The sequence below is a fragment of the Mobula birostris genome, chromosome 7 (genome assembly GCF_030028105.1).
Source record: "Mobula birostris isolate sMobBir1 chromosome 7, sMobBir1.hap1, whole genome shotgun sequence".
Classification (NCBI taxonomy): domain Eukaryota; kingdom Metazoa; phylum Chordata; class Chondrichthyes; order Myliobatiformes; family Myliobatidae; genus Mobula; species Mobula birostris.
This window is the reverse complement of record NC_092376.1, coordinates 1820688-1837918: the sequence shown is the minus strand read 5'-3', so window position 1 is coordinate 1837918 and position 17231 is coordinate 1820688. Positions and strand designations below refer to the sequence as shown.

General features: G+C 47.2%; 1 protein-coding gene across 2 annotated transcripts in view; it reads right to left on the bottom strand.

The window, feature by feature from the left end:
* ilk (integrin-linked kinase) overlaps window positions 1–17231 on the bottom strand; it is a 122486-nt gene that overhangs the window by 8765 nt on the left and 96490 nt on the right. For both annotated transcript variants that reach the window (XM_072262426.1, XM_072262428.1), the window contains exons 10-11: window positions 4013–4134; window positions 2712–2811 (exon numbers count right to left, since the gene is read on the bottom strand). In XM_072262426.1, coding sequence (XP_072118527.1) covers window positions 2712–2811; window positions 4013–4134 — 222 coding nt within the window. The remainder of the gene's footprint in view (window positions 1–2711; window positions 2812–4012; window positions 4135–17231) is intronic.

Here is a 17231-nt window from a genome sequence, read left to right as displayed (position 1 = left end):
GTCTGTGAGCAGGAAGACAGGGTTAGACAGGACAGGAATGGGTCTGTGAGCAGGAAGACAGGGTTAGACAGGACAGGAAGGGGTCTGTGAGCAGAAGACGGGGTTAGACAGGACAGGAAGGGGTCTGTGAGCAGAAGACGGGGTTAGACAGGCGAGGAAGGGGTCTGTGTGCAGGAAGACAGTGTTAGACAGGACAGGAATGGGTCTGTGAGCAGGAAGACGGGGTTAGACAGGACAGGAATGGGTCTGTGAGCAGGAAGACAGGGTTAGACAGGACAGGAATGGGTTTGTGAGCAGGAAGACGGGGTTAGACAGGACAGGAATGGGTCTGTGAGCAGGAAGACAGGGTTAGACAGGACAGGAATGGGTCTGTGTGCAGGAAGACTGTTAGACAGGACAGGAATGGGTCTGTGAGCAGGAAGACGGGGTTAGACAGGACAGGAATGGGTCTGTGAGCAGGAATACAGGGTTAGACAGGACAGGAATGGGTCTGTGAGCAGGAAGACAGGGTTAGACAGGACAGGAAGGGGTCTGTGAGCAGGAAGACGGGGTTAGACAGGACAGGAATGGGTCTGTGAGCAGGAAGACAGGGTTAGACAGGACAGGAATGGGTCTGTGTGCAGGAAGACAGTGTTAGACAGGACAGGAATGGGTCTGTGAGCAGGAAGACGGGGTTAGACAGGACAGGAATGGGTCTGTGAGCAGGAAGACGGGGTTAGACAGAACAGGAATGGGTCTGTGAGCAGGAAGATGGGGTTAGACAGAACAGGAATGGGTCTGTGAGCAGGAAGACGGGGTTAGACAGGACAGGAATGGGTCTGTGAACAGGAAGACGGGGTTAGACAGGACAGGAATGGGTCTGTGAGCAGGAAGATGGGGTTAGACAGAACAGGAATGGGTCTGTGAGCAGGAAGACGGGGTTAGACAGGACAGAAACAATTCTGTGTACAGGAAAGCAGGGCTAGGCACGATGGAAAAGGCCGCAGTCAGGAATGGGGCAGGAACAGAGTTTCAGCCAGCCAGCCAGCTCTCTCAAGAGTGACAAGCACACTAACGATGGGATAGAGGGACAGGGATGTCTCATCTCCCAAGGCTCACAACATGCTCATTGTAGGCTACTCTGATGTTGGGTGGCACAATAGTGTAGTGGTTAGCACATCGCTTTACATTGCCAGCAATCCGGGCACGATTCCCACCGCTGTTTGTAAGGAGTTTGCATGTTCTCTGTGACTGTGTGGGGTTCCTCTGGGTGCTTCGGTTTCCTCCCACATTCAAAAGGTGTACGAGTTAGAAGGCTGATGGGTCATTGGGGTAGTTGGGCAGCGTGAGCTCTCTGAGCCGAAAAGGCCTGGAACATCGAAAGGTGGGAATGACCACCTCAGCAGCAACGCTGGCATCTTCCCACCGTTTCCCCTCTGGGCAGCACAGTGGTGCAGCTGGCAGCGCCATCCGGATTCAATCCCCAGCTCGGGCACTGTCTGTGTGGAGCTTGTACGCTCTCCCTGTGAACATGTGGGCTTCCCCCAGGGGCTACAGTTCCCTCCCATATCCCAACAACACGCAGCTCAGTGGGCTAAGTGGCCGCTGTATGTTATCCCCAGGGTGTGGGTGAGAGGTGCAATCTGGGGCCAGTTGTGGGGAGAAGGAAGTGTTGAGGGTCAGCATAGACTCGAATGGCCAAAGGGCCTGTTTCAACATTCACTTCTGAAGACTGTTTCCATAACAGATCTGACGCCCCCCACAGCCCCTCCATCTCCCTGACCCTGCCTCCTCATTTTTTCCTTAACCAGATCCACAAAACAGCGATGCCACAGTCCCTCACACTAACCCTGTCAGACACTACCCCTCAACCCCATCCTGTCCACCCCACACCTCCCTGCCCCACCCTCAATGTCTTCCCCACAATTCCCAGTCTGACAACAGGGCTTCAACCTGGGACGTTAACTGTGCCTCACTCTCCTCAGGCACTGCTCAACCTTGCACACATTTCATGGACTGACAGGAGCATAAATCCCATCACTTTATTTTTTTGTAATGTGACTGTTTACTGTATCTTACATGTGCGATTTATGCCTTGAGTTGTGTATGACCGTTGGTACTGTGTTTTGCACCTTGGCCCTGTTTTATTTGGCTGAATTCATGGGTATTCATCTATGGTTGAATGAGAATTAAACTTGAACCTGAACTCCTCAGTTGCAGCACCCTGGGGTGCCAGCCGAATCTCTGAGGAATCGATACACTTGTGATAGGGTAAATGCAAACAGGCTTTTTCCACTGAGGTTGGGTGAAACTAGAACCAGAGGGCATGGGTTAAAGGTGAAAGGTGAAATGTTTAAGGGGAACATGAGAGTGACAGAAGTGTGGAACGAGCTGCCAGTGGAAGTGGTGAATATGGGTTCAGTTTCAATATTTAAGAGATATTTGGACAGGGACATAGATGGGAAAGGAATGGAGGCCTATTGTCCATGTGCAGGTCAATGAGACTCAGCAAAATAACAGTTCGGCATGGACTAACTGGGCTAAAAGTCCTGTTTAAGTGCTGTTGCATTCAAAGGCCTCACGTTCAATCGCTTCCGTATCTCCAGCTGTTACCTTGATCACTGTTCCTCACTTGAGGTGTGGCTGTTCCCCACTCTCTGTCATGTTCCCATGAAATGTTTCCACCCGGTCCCCAGCTGGACACAGTACCAAACACTGTGGCTGATTCTCACCTTCTGGAGCGACCCACGCAGGAGCATACATCCGGCCAGGACACTGGAAGGAGAACTTGACGTCAGCCATGCTGATCCGGGCAGTCATATCCTCATCTATCTGTGAGTGGGGAACAAAGAGTCATTCCTGTGACACAGGGCAGAGCGGGGGAGGGAGCCCGTCCCACATTCCACGATGCCCTCTCTCAGAGAAAGCAGCCAGGAGTGGGGCTAAGGGGGGAAGGCAGCCCCCAGTCATGTCCAGCTGTGATCCCATTCCTCTTTAGCTGAGGCACACAGTGAGTTCTTCAAACACCTGAGCATCCTCTCGAATCTACCAGCAGTCATGGCTCGCACCCCTGGGTCAACCTTATGTCCGAGCTGTGGACATGCCCCACCTGCCCCTTCCTCCAGTCCCCCTTTCACCCCCATTCCCTCACACTCTCCCTGTTCGCTCACCTCCCCTACCCTGTACTCTCTCTGGTCCCCCCCCCTCCCCCCCCAAAGAGGCAACTATGCTGTGGGGAGGGCTGGGTGACATCATCCCTACCCACTAATACCTTCTCACCTGGCCAAGAAAGAGCCCAGGTAAACCATGGTGTGGAGTCTGCCCTTTTAACTTCACCTCCCCCACCCTCTCAGTCCCCAGGGAATTGACAAAAACTACTCCCAATCCTTTACCCCCACCATCCCAGTCCCCTGAGAGCTGATACAAACCACTCCCAATCCCTGTTCCCCACCCTCCCAGTCCCCAGAGAGCTGATACAAAAAATCCCCAATCCCTGTTCCCCACCATCCCAGTCCCCAGGGAATTGACAAAAACCACTCCCAATCCCCAGAGAGCTGATACAAATCACCCGCAATCCCTGTTCCTCACCATCCCAGTCCCCAGAGAACTGGTACAAACCACTCCCAATCCCTGTTCCCCACCATCCCAGTTCCCAGAGAGCTGATACAATCCGTCCCCAAATCCCTGTTCCTCACCCTCCCAGTCCCCTAGTCCTAGACTCCCCCACTACAGGAAACATCTTCTCCACATCCACACTATCTAGGCCTTTCAATATTCGATAGGTTTCAATGCGATCCATCTTCTTTCTTCTAAACTCCAGCAGGTACAGGCCCAAAGCCATCAAAGACTCCTCATAGATTATACTTTTCATTTCTGAAATAATTCTCCTGAACTTCCTTTGGACCCCTCTCCAACGCCAGCACGTCTTTTCTTAGATAAGGGACCCAAAACTGCCCATGGCTGCACCTGCAATAACCAGACACTCCAGCCCCACCCAGGGGCCCATTCATTGACAGAGGGATGGGGGTCTCACCATGATGCTCTTGCTATTGACATACTGCCGGGGGATAAGGGGCTCGAGGGTGTGCAGGAAGGCCAGGCCGCGGGCAATGTCCAGGGCAAACTTCACCGCCTGGCTCTGGTCCACCACGAAGTCTGTGACGGGGAAAGTGAGAGTGCAGAAGAGTCAGGGGTCTCAAATTTCAAGTTTAAGTTCCATTATCATTCAACCACACATGAATATAGCAGTGTTCTTCCAGGGCCAAGGAGCAAAACACATTACCAACAACACACAGCACATAGCACAAACAGCAAATATTGTCACAATTTCAGAAAAACAGTCACAAAGACAAAAATAATAATAATAGTAATAATAATAATCTAATTTACTGATGAGAACAGAGACAACCAAATTATACTTTGACACACCTTCTCGTGGCAGATTTGAAATGACAAGCTCCTTCATCAGTAAAGATAACACAATTCAAATAGAACTATTTTCTAAAAATATAAACAAGAGCTTTGGACTGGATAAGTGCAGAACATTGAACTTAAAGAAAGGTGCAATAGAGCGAGTAGAATATAAAACCGAGCAGCAGGATACAACTGATGGATGAATAGGAAACATGGAAGCATCAGCGATATCAACAAGCAAAGAAAACAGATCATAGTGTGATAAAGGGAAAACTTTGAACAGAATTCACTTCAAGACTTCCAAAACTCCTGCAAACAGAGCTCAAAGTAAAAAAATAACAAAGGCAATAAACCCTTTTGTTATACCCATATTAATGTATTCTTTTGGCAGAATAGCTTAGTCCACAACAAATCTGGAAAACTTACAAACAAAAATAAGAACTGAAATGAGAAATTTTATTAGAAAACACGATGTACACTCAAACACGCTTGGAGTAACACTACCTGGGACAGAAGGAATAACAGACATAAAAATTTACAACAGTCAGATAAATCTTCATCAATGAAAAAAGGATTCATCACTCCATGAGAGTATTTCAATTCTGATAAGAAGTGCACATCTCTAAACCTAAATGAGAGCACAAGCCAGAAAAACAAAGAAATTATCACTGCAGGACAAAAAGTCAACCAGTAGAAGAGCATGACCCCCCCGTGGAAAACATCCCCACGATCTGAGCAGACCAGATATCGACAAAGAAGCGCCAATCACCTGACTCAGAGTAGGAGACATCTTCTCAGAAACAGAGGGGTTTCTTATGGCAACACAGGACCAGATGGTTAACACAAAAAAAAAACTATCAAAAATACATAAAATACCAACAAATTCAAGAAGACACATGCAGAAAATGCCAAGAGAAACAAGAAACAATCCAACACATTACAGGATCCTGCAGCAGTTTAACTTGTGTGAATGAAGCTAGCGGAGAAAAGAACTGATAGGTACAAAAGCAGCTTCATTATTCAACAAAACAAGGTACATTAGGCATTATATGGAGATACCTTCAGTCAAAAAATCTGGCTGGCCCAACGTGGGGCTTGATATTTTACGTGCTAAACATCAAAGGACAATTCCATATTTACAATGTATCGACAATGCTTTCTTTGAAACTACACTTCACACCTCCCGATTTGCAAGCACACCACAGCCATTCAGATGAATTTTAATCAGCATTGTCTAGTCTGGGGTTCACGGCTTTTAGGGAACCATTGCTCAGAACTGCACTCCAAATTAAATACACAATCTATACTCAGAGCCGAAGACTGGAGGCCAAAGTCATTTGCTAAGTGTAAATGTACTAAGCCTAAAAATTGCTCTAACATAACTCAATCTGATTACTTAAACAAGCACAATCAAATGCCAAACATCATTCACCAAAAACTTGCTTAAAAATACAAACTGATAAAACACACCGTACTTCACCATAAATTCAAGTCTGATCCAGGTTAGAGTCAGAGACCAACAGACAGAGGAACAGCAGGGTTCACACAGCTAATGGTTTAAAAAGTTCGTCTGTTTGGCGAGGTAAGTGGGTGAGTAGACTTATTTTTCCTTGTTTCATTCCTGTAGAATTAGGTAGCATGCCTGCAGGGTTAATGCTTTGTTCAGGGTGTCAGATGTGGGAATCCTGGGAGACCTCCAGCCTCCCTGATGGCCACATCTGCGCCAGGTGCACCGAGATGCAGTTAACCGGGAGTTAGGAAGGAAGCTGAGAAGCAGGACTTCCAGGGTAGTAATCTCAGGATTGCTAGCTGTGCCACGTACTAGAGAGGGCAAGAATAGTAGGATCAGGCAGATGAATGCATGGCTGAGAAATTGGTGCAGGGGGCAGGGCTTCAGATTCTTGGATAATTGGGATCTCTTCTGGGGGAAGTATGACCTATTCAAAAAGGACGAGTTACACCTGAACCCAAAGGGGACCAATATCCTGGCGGGAAAGTTTAATAGCGCTGTTAGGGAGGGCTTAAACTAATTTGGCAGGGGGATGGGAACTGGAATGATAGAGCGGAGGAAGGGGATAACAGAAATAGATCTAAGATAGTGAGCAGTAAAGATGTCAGGAAAGACAGGCAGGTGATGGGGCAAATTTGCAACCATTGGGATGAGTTGCAGTGCAATAAAGTTGCAATGGAATCAAAGCAAAAGGTAACCAAATACTGGTCTTAAGGTGTTATACTTAAATGCACGCAGCATAAGGAATAAGGTGGATGATTTATCGTACAGCTGCAGATTGGCAGGTATGATATTGTGGCCATCACTGAGACGTGGCTAAAGGATGCATGTCTCTGGGAGCTGAACATCCAAGGATACACGGTGTATCGGAAGGATAGGAAGGTAGGCAGAGGGGGAGGCGTGGCTTTATTGGTAAGAAATGATATCAAATCATTAGAAAGAGGTGACATAGGATAGGAAGGTGTGGAATCTTTATGGGTTGAGCTAAGGAATAGCAGGGGTAAAAGGACCCTGATGGCAGTTATTTATAGGCCTCCAAACAGCTGCAGGGATGTGGACTACAAATTACAACAGGAAATAGAAAAGGCTTGTCAGAAGGGCAGTGTTATGATAATTGTGGGGGATTTTAACATGCGAGTGGATTGGGAAAATCAGGTCAGCACTGGATCTCAAGAGAGAGAATTTGTAGAATGTCTGCAAGATGGCTTTTTAGAACAGCTTCTTGTTGGGGCCAACTAGGGGATCGGCTGTACTGGATTGGGTATTGTGTAATGAACCAGAGGTAATTAGAGAGATTGAGGTGAAGGAACCCTTAGGAGGCAGTGATCATAACATGATTGAGGTGCAGTCGACGTTTCAGGCCAAGACCCTTCGTCAGGACTAACTGAAGGAAGAGTGAGTAAGGGATTTGAAAGTGGGAGGGAGAGGGGGAGGGGAAGATCCAAAATGATAGGAAAAGACAGGAGGGGGAGGGATGGAGCCAAGAGCTGGACAGGTGATAGGCAAAAGGGATACGAGAGGATCATGGGACATGAGGTCTGGGAAGAAAGACAAGGGGCAGGGGGGGACCCAGAGGATGGGCAAGGGGTATATTCAGAGGGACAGAGGGAGAAAAAGGAGAGTGAGAGAAAGAATGTGTGTATAAAAATAAGTAACAGATGGGGTACGAGGGGGAGGTGGGGCATTAGCGGAAGTTTGAGAAGTCGATGTTCATGCCATCAGGTTGGAGGCTACCCAGACGGAATATAAGGTGTTGTTCCTCCAACTTGAGTGTGCCTTTTATATATTGGCGAGACCCGACGCAGACTGGGAGACCGCTTTGCTGAACACCTACGCTCTGTCTGCCAGAGAAAGCAGGATCTCCCAGTGGCCACACATTTTAATTCCACATCCCATTCCCATTCTGACATGTCTATCCACGGCCCCCTCTACTGTAAAGATGAAGCCACACTCAGGTTGGAGGAACAATACCTTATATTCCGTCTGGGTAGCCTCCAACCTGATGGCATGAACATCGACTTCTCTAACTTCCGCTAATGCCCCACCTCCCCCTCGTACCCCATGTTACTTATTTTTATACACACATTCTTTCTCTCACTCTCCTTTTTCTCCCTCTGTCCCTCTGAATATACTCCTTGCCCATCCTCTGGTTCCCCCCCCCACCCAATCTTTCTTCCCGGACCTCCTGTCCCATGATCCTCTCATATCCCTTTTGCCAATCACCTGCCCAGCTCTTGGCTCCATCCCTCCCCCTCCTGTCTTCTCCTATCATTTTAGATCTCCCCCTCCCCCTCCCCCTTTCAAATCCCTTACTCACTCTTCCTTCAGTTAGTCCTGACGAAGGGTCTCGGCCTGAAACGTCGACTGTACCTCTTCCTACAGATGCTGCCTGGCCTGCTGCGTTCACCATCAACTTTGATGTGTGTTGCTTGAATTTCCAGCATCTGCAGAACTCCTGTTGTATAACATGATTGAGTTCACTGTGAAATTTGAAAAAGAGAAGTCGAAATCTGATGTGTCAGTATTTCAGTGGAGTAAAGGAAACTACAGTGGCATGAGGGAGGAACTGGCCAAAGTTGACTGGAAAGGGACACTGGTGGGAAAGACGGCAGAGCAGCAGTGGCTGGAGTTTATGTGAGAAGTGAGGAAGGTACAAGACAGATATATTCCAAAAAAGAAGAAATTTTCAAATGGAAAAAGGATGCAACCATGGCTGACAAGAGAAGTCAAAGCCAAAGTTAAAGCAGAGGGCATACAAGGAAGCAAATATTAGTGGGAAGACAGAGGATTGGGACGTTTCTAAAAGCTTACAAAAGGAAACTAAGAAGGTCATTAAGATGGAAAAAATGAACTATGAAAGGAAGTTAGCAAATAATATCAAAGAGGATAATAAAAGCTTTTTCAAATATATAAAGAATAAAAGACAGGTGAGAGTAGATATAGGACCAATAGAAAATGATGCTGGAGAAATTGTAATGGGAGATAAGGAGATGGCGGAGGAACTGAATGAGAATATTGCATCAGTCTTCACTGAGGAAGACATCAGCAGTATACCGGACACTCTAGCGTGGCAGGGAAGAGAAGTGTGCACAGTCACTATTACGACAGAGAAAGTACTCAGAAGCCGAATAGTCGAAAGGTAGATAAATCTCCCGGACCAGACAGAATGCACCCGTGTGTTCTGAAGGAAGTAGCTGTGGAGATTGCGGAGGCATTAGCAACGATCTTTCAAAAGTCAATAGATTCTGGCATGGTTCCGGAGGACTGCAAGATTGCAAATGTCACTCCGCTATTTAAGAAGGGGACAAGGAAGCAAAAAGGAAATTATAGACCTGTTGGCTTGACATCGGTGGTTGGGAAGTTGTTGGAGTTGATTGTCAAGGATGAGGTTACGGAGTACCTGGAGCATATGACAAGATAGGCAGAACTCAGCATGGTTTCTTGAAAGGAAAATCCTGCCTGACAAACCTATTGCAATTTTTTGAGGAAATGACCAGTAGGCTAGACAAGGGAGATGCAGTGGATGTTGTATATTTAGATTTTCAGAAGGCCTTTGACAAGGTGCCACACATGAGGCTACTTAACAAGATAAGAGCCCATGGAATTACAGGAAAGTTACATATGTGGATACAGCGTTGGCTGATTGGCAGGGAACAGAGAGTGGGAATAAAGGGATCCTATTCTGGTTGGCTGCAGGTTACCAGTGGTGCTCCACAGGGGTCCGTGTTAGGGCCGCTTCTTTTTACGTTGTACATCAACGATTTGGATTATGGAATAGATGGCTTTGTGGCTAAGTTTGCTGATGATACAAAGATAGGTGGAGGGGCTGGTAGTGCTGAGAAAACAGAGAGTCTGCAGAGAGACTTGGATAGATTGGGAGAATGGGCAAAGTATTGGCAAATGAAATACAATGTTGGAAAGTGTATGGTTATGCACTTTGGCAGAAGAAATAAACGGGCAGACTATTATCTAAATGGGGAGAGAATTCAAAGTTCTGAGATGCAACGGGACTTGGGAGTCCTCGTGCAGGATACCCTTAAGGTTAACCTCCAGGTTGAGTCGGTGGTGAAGAAGGCGAATGCAATGTTGGCATTCATTTCTACAGGAATAGAGTATAGGAGCAGGGATGTGATGTTGAGGCTCTATAAGGCGCTGGTGAGACCTCACTTGGAGTACTGTGGGCAGTTTTGGTCTCCTTATTTAAGAAAGGATGTGCTGATGTTGGAGAGGGTACAGAGAAGATTCACTGGAATTATTCCGGGAATGAGAGGGTTAATGTATGAGGAACGTTTGTCCGCTCTTGGACTGTATTCCTTGGAGTTTAGAAGAATGAGGGGGGACCTCATGGCAACATTTCGGATTTTGAAAGACATGGACAGAGTGGATGTGGCAGAGTTGTTTCCCATGGTGGGGGAGTCTAGTACGAGAGGGCATGACTTAAGGATTGAAGGGCGCTCATTCAGAACAAAGATGCAAAGAAATTTTTTTAGTCAGAGGGTGGTGAATCTGTGGAATTTGTTGCCACGGGCGGCAGTGGAAGTCAAGTCATTGGGTGTATTTAAGGCAGAGATTGATAGGTACCTGAGTAGCCAGGGCATCAAAGGTTATGGTGAGAAGGCGGTGGAGTGGGACTAAATGGGAGAATGGATCAGCTCATGATAAAATGGCGGAGCAGACTCGAAGGGCCGAATGGCCGACTTCTGCTCCTTTGTCTTATGGTCTATATTACGACCAATCTGTTATTACAAATCAGACAATCCATAATAACCGTCTGGATATAATATTACAGGATAAACAAGCAAGAACAACTTACTTAACTTTCCAAACACACATAACATACAGAAATCAAGAAATGAAAAACACCAGAAATATACTGAATAAAAAGAGGAAATTGAAGGACAATGGAATATGAACGTTGTTCATGACAGTAACACTTACAAGAGCATTAAACAATTCAGCCGACACAACAATATTTATGTAAATGTCCAGACAGACACAACACCAAACACTACCAGACATGCACTTCTCTCTCGGCCAGGCCCAGATGAACACACACTCCTCCCTCGGTGAGACCCAGACAAACCCGGATGGTCTGTTGCCTTCCTGGTGCCAGGGTCCGCAATATTTTGGATCGTGTTCTCGGTATTCTCAGGAGAGAGGGTGAGCAGCCAGATGTCGTGGTCCACGTGGGGACCAATGACATAGATAGGAGTAGGGATGAGGTCCTGAAGAAGGAATATAGGAAGTTAGGAAAGAAGTTAAAATGCAGGAGCTCAAGGGTGGTAATCTCAGGATTGCTGCCTGTGCCACAAGACAGAGAGGGTAGGAACAGGAAGTTATGGCAGATGAATGTGTGGCTGAAGAGTTGGTGTAGGGTGCAGGGGGAGATTTCTGGATCATTGGGATCTCTTCTGGGGAAGGTCTGGCCTGTACAAAAAGGACGGGCTGCACCTGAACTGGAAAGGGACCAATATCCTGGCGGGCAGGTTTGCTGGAGCTGTTGGGGAGGGTTTAAACTAGTTTGGCAGGGGGGTGGGAATCAGAATGTGAGTACAGAGATTAGGGTGGAAGGACAAGGGCATGATGCTGTGTGTTCTGAGTTGGTGAGGAAGGACAGGCAAGGGACAAAATATGAATGTAGCCAGTTAGAGGGGTTGAAATGTGTCTATTTCAACGCTAGGAGTATTAGGAATAAAGGCGATGAACTTAGAGCATGGATCAGTACGTGGAACTACGATGTTGTGGCCATTACTGAAACTTGGCTGGAGGAAAGGCAAGATTGGCTGATGCAGGTACCGGGGTTTAGGTGTTTTAAAAGCAATAGGATGAGAGGTAGAAAAGGGGTGGGGAGTAGCATTACTGGTCAGGGATAGTATCATGGCTACAGAAAGGGAGGACGCTGCAGAGGGAGTGTCCACTGAGTCGGTGTGGGTGGAAGTCAGAAATAGGAAGGGATCAATCACTGTGCTGGGAGTAGTCTATAGGCCCCCAAATAGCTCTCGGGACACCGAGGAGCAGATAAGCAGGCAAATTTTAGAATGGTTCAGAAAATACAGGATTGTGGTTATGGGTGATTTCAACTTCCCTCATATTGACTGGCACCTCCTGACTGCAAGGGGGATAGATGGGGCTGAATTTGTCAGGTGTGTTCAAGAAGAATTCCTGACACAGTATGTGGACCAGCTGATGAGAGAAGAGGCCATACTGGATCTAGTTCTGGGTAATGAACCTGGAGAGTGACCACAACTCCCTTAGCTTCAGCATAGCTATGGAAAAGGATAAAAACAGACAAAATGGGAAAGTGCTTAACTGGGGAAGGGCTAACTATGAAGGGATGAGGCAGGAACTAGCGAGAGTAAATTGGAAACAGATGTTCAAGGGTGAAAGCACAGAAGTAATGTGGAGGAAGTTTAGGGACCACTTGTGGTGGGTTCAGGATAGGTTTGTCCCACTGAGACAAGGAAAAAATGGTAGGAAAAGGGAACCGTAGCTGACGAAACACGTGAGGCAACTCGTCAAGAGGAAGAAGGAAGCATGTTAGATATAAGAAGCAGGAAGCAGGAGGGGCTCATGAGAAATATAGGGTAGCCAGGAAGGAGCTTAAGAAAGAACTTAGGAGAGCTTGAAGGGGGCATGAGAAGGTCTTGGCATGTAGGATTAAGGAGAACCCCAAGGCGTTCTATGCGTATGTGAAGAACAGAAGGATGACAAGAATGAAGGTGGGGCCACTAAAGGGTAAAGAAGGCAACATGTGCCTGGAGGTGGAGGAGGTTGGGGAGGGCCTAAATCAACACTTTGCTTCAGTATTCACAAGTGAAAAGGACCTTGATCAGGGTGAGGTCGAAATAGAACAGGCCTGTGTGCTGTACAATGTGGAGATTAAGGAAGAAGTGTTGGAGCTTCTTAAAGACATCAAGATTGATAAGTCCCTGGGGCCGGATGTGATATACCCCAGGTTGCTGTGGGAAGTGAGAGAAGAGATCGCTGGAGCAGTAGCTATGATCTTTGAATCCTCTTTGGCTGCAGGGGAGGTGCCGGAGGATTGGAGAATGGCAAATGTAGTTCCCTTGTTTAAAAAAGGTAATAGGGAGAATTCTGGGAACTATAGACCGGTGAGTCTTATGTCAGTGGTCTGCAAACTATTGGAAAGGGTTCTTAAGGATAGGATCTACGAGCACTTGGAGAAGTACAGTCTACTCAAAGATAGCCAACATGGCTTTGTGAAGGGAAGGTCGTGCCTCACGAGCCTAATTGAGTTTTTTGAAGAGGTAACAAAAGAAATTGATGAGGCAGTAGATGTGGTCTACATGGATTTTAGCAAGGCATTTGACAAGGTCCCCCACGAGTGACTCATCCAGAAAGTCATGAGGCATGGGATCAGTGGAACCTTGGCCGTTTGGATAAAAAATTGGCTTACAGGAAGAAAGCAGAGGGTAGTAGTGGAAGGAAAGTATTCTGCCTGGAGATCGGTGACTAGTGGAGTACTGCAAGGATCTGTCCTGGGACCCCTGCTCTTTGTGATTTTTATAAATGACCTGGATGAAGAGGTGGAAGGATGGGTGAGTAAGTTTGCGGATGCACTTCTTCGAGTGCAAGAAGGGCGAGACTGCGCAGGCGCGTGACGTCAGCAGGACCGCGCGGAGAGTTTAAAAAGGCAGGTTGCTACCAACGGCTCTCCTTTGGATCGGGACTACAGAGCGTCGTGGGAGCTGAATTGTGAAGGAAGGCAGTTGTTTTTTTTTCAAAACTTCTTCGAGTGCAAGAAGGGCGAGACTGCGCAGGCGCGTGACGTCGGCAGGACCGTGCGGAGAGTTTAAAAAGGCGACCACCCAATACAGCGGGCAGCTGTCGGAGCAGGCAGCGGAGTGAGCGGTAGCAGAGTGTAGGGCTTTGGCGGTAAACGGGAAGAGGCTAGAGCGAAGCGCCAACTCTTTTTTCTCTCCCCCCCCCCCACCCCTTTCGCGAATCGGCCCGGACAGACAGGAACAGCAGGGCTCTCACAGCTAACGGTTTAAAAAGTTTGTCTCTTTGGCGAGGTAAATGGGTGAGTAGACACATTTTTCCTGTTTCATTCGTGTAGAATTAGATAGCATGCCTGCAGGGTTAGTGCTTTGTTCAGGGTGTCAGATGTGGGAATCCTGGGAGACTTCCAGCCTCCCTGATGGCCACATCTGCACCAGGTGCACCGAGATGCAGCTCCTCAGAGACCGTGTTAGGGATCTGCAGCTGCAGCTTGATGACCTACTGCTTATCAGGGAAAGTGAAGAGGTGATAGACAGGAGCTACAGGGAGGTAGTCATCCCTAGGCTACAGGGGGTCAGAAAACTGGGTCACTGTCAAGAGAGGGAAGGGAAATGCCTGGATAGTGGAGAGCACCCCTGTGGCTGTCCCCTTCAGCAACAAATATCTTGTTCTGGATGCTGTTGAGGGGGATGACCTGATGGGGGACGCCCACGGTGACTGGGTCTCTGGCACTGAGCCTGGCGCTGTTGTGCAGGAGAGAAGGAGGGAGAAGAGAAATGCGGTAGTCGTGGGGGATTCCATAGTCAGGGGAACAGACAGGAGATTCTGTGAGCCTGACAGAGATACCCGCATGGTGTGTTGCCTCCCAGGTGCCAGGGTATGGGATGTCTCGGATCGGGTCCTGAATATTCTTAAGGGGGAGGGTGAGCAGCCAGTTGTCTTGGTACATGTTGGTACCAATGACATAGATAGGACAAAGGAGGAGGTCCTGAAGAGAGATTTCCAGGAGTTAGGAAGGAAGCTGAGAAGCAGGACCTCCAGGGTAGTAATCTCGGGATTGCTACCTGTGCCACATGCTATCGAGGGCAAAAATAGTAGGATCAGGCAGATGAATGCGTGGCTGAGAGACTGGTGTAGGGGGCAGGGCTTCAGATTCTTGGATAATTGGGATCTCTTCTGGGGGGAAGTATGACCTGTTCAAAAAGGACAAGTTACACCTGAACCCGAAGGGGACCAATATCCTGGCGGGAAAGTTTAATAGAGCTGTTAGGGACGGTTTAAACTAATTTGGCAAGGGGATGGGAACCGGAATGATAGAGCGGAGGAAGGGGAAAACAGAAATAAATCTAAGATAGTGAGCAGTAAAGATGTCAGGAAAGACAGGCAGGTGATGGGGCAAATGTGTAGCCATTGGGATGAGTTGCAATGCAATAAAGTTGCAGTGAAATCAAAGCAAAAAGTATCAAATACTGGTCTTAAGGTGTCGTACTTAAATGCACGCAGCATAAGAAATAAGGTGGATGATCTTGTTGTACAGCTACAGATTGGCAGGTATGATATTGTGGGCATCACTGAGACGTGGCTAAAGGATGCATGTCTCTGGGAGCTGAATGTCCAAGGATACACGGTGTATCGGAAGGATAGGAAGGTAGGCAGAGGGGGAGGCGTGGCTTTATTGGTAAGAAATGATATTAAATCATTAGAAAGAGGTGATATAGGATCGGAAGGTGCAGAATCTTTATGGGTTGAGCTAAGGAATAGCAGGGGTAAAAGGACTCTGATGGCAGTTATTTATAGGCCTCCAAACAGCTGCAGGGATGTGGACTACAAATTACAACTGGAAATAGAAAAGGCTTGTCAGAAGGGCAGTGTTATGATAATTGTGGGGGATTTTAACATGCGAGTGGATTGGGAAAATCAGGTCGGCACTGGATCTCAAGAGAGAGGATTTGTAGAATGTCTGCAAGATGGCTTTTTAGAACAGCTTGTTGTTGAGCCCACTAGGGGATCGGCTGTACTGGATTGGGTATTGTGTAATGAACCGGAGGTGATTAGAGAGATTGAGGTGAAGGAACCCTTAGGAGACAGTGATCATAACATGATTGAGTTCACTGTGAAATTAGAAAAAGAGAAGCCGAAATCTGATGTGCCGGTGTTTCAGTGGAGTAAAGGAAACTACAGTGGCATGAGAGAGGAACTGGCCAAAGTTGACTGGAAAGAGACACTGGCGGGAAAGACGGCAAAGCAGCAGTGGCTGGAGTTTATGCGAGAAATGAGGAAGGTACAAGACAGGTATATTCCAAAAAAGAAGAAATTTTCGAGTGGAAAAAGGATGCAACCGTGGTTGACAAGAGAAGTCAAAGCCAAAGTTAAAGCTAAGGAGAGGGCATACAAGGAAGCAAAAATTAGTGGGAAGACAGAGGATTGGGAAGTCTTTAAAACCTTACAAAAGGAAACCAAGAAGGTCATTAAGAGAGAAAAGATTAACTATGAAAGGAAACAAGCAAATAATATCGAAGAGGATACTAAAAGCTTTTTCAAGTATATAAAGAGTAAAAGACAGGTGAGAGTAGATATAGGACCGATAGAAAATGATACTGGAGAAATTGTAATGGGAGATAAGGAGATGGAGGAGGAACTGAACGAGTATTTTTGCATCAGTCTTCACTGAGGAAGACATCAGCAGTATACCGGACACTCAAGGGTGGCAGGGAAGAGAAGTGTGCGCAGTCACAGTTACGACAGAGAAAGTACTCAGGAAGCTGAATAGGCTAAAGGTCGATAAATCTCCTGGACCAGATGGAATGCACCCTCGTGTTCTGAAGGAAGTAGCTGTGGAGATTGCGGAGGCATTAGCGATGATCTTTCAAAAGTTGATAGATTCTGGCATGGTTCCGGAGGACTGGAAGACTGCAAATGTCACTCCGCTATTTAAGAAGGGGGCAAGGAAGCAAAAAGGAAATTATAGACCTGTTAGCTTGACGTTGGTGGTTGGGAAGTTGTTGGAGTCGACTGTCAAGGATGAGGTTACAGAGTACCTGGAGGCATATGACAAGATAGGCAGAACTCAGCATGGATTCCTTAAAGGAAAATCCTGCCTGACAAACCTATTACAATTTTTTGAGGAAATTACCAGTAGGCTAGACAAGGGAGATGCAGTGGATGTTGTATATTTAGATTTTCAGAAGGCCTTTGACAAGGTGCCACACATGAGGCTGCTTAACAAGATAAGAGCCCATGGAATTACAGGAAAGTTACATACGTGGATAGAGCGTTGGCTGACTGGCAGGAAACAGAGAGTGGGAATAAAGGGATCCTATTCTGGTTGGCTGCCGGTTACCAGTGGTGCTCCACAGGGGTCCGTGTTGGGGCCGCTTCTTTTTACATTGTATATCAACGATTTGGATTATGGAATAGATGGCTTTGTGGCTAAGTTTGCTGATGATACAAAGATAGGTGGAGGGGCCGGTAGTGCTGAGGAAACGGAGAGTCTGCAGAGAGACTTGGATAGATTGGAAGAATGGGCAGAGAAGTGGCAAATGAAGTACAATGTTGGAAAGTGTATGGTTATGCACTTTGGCAAAAA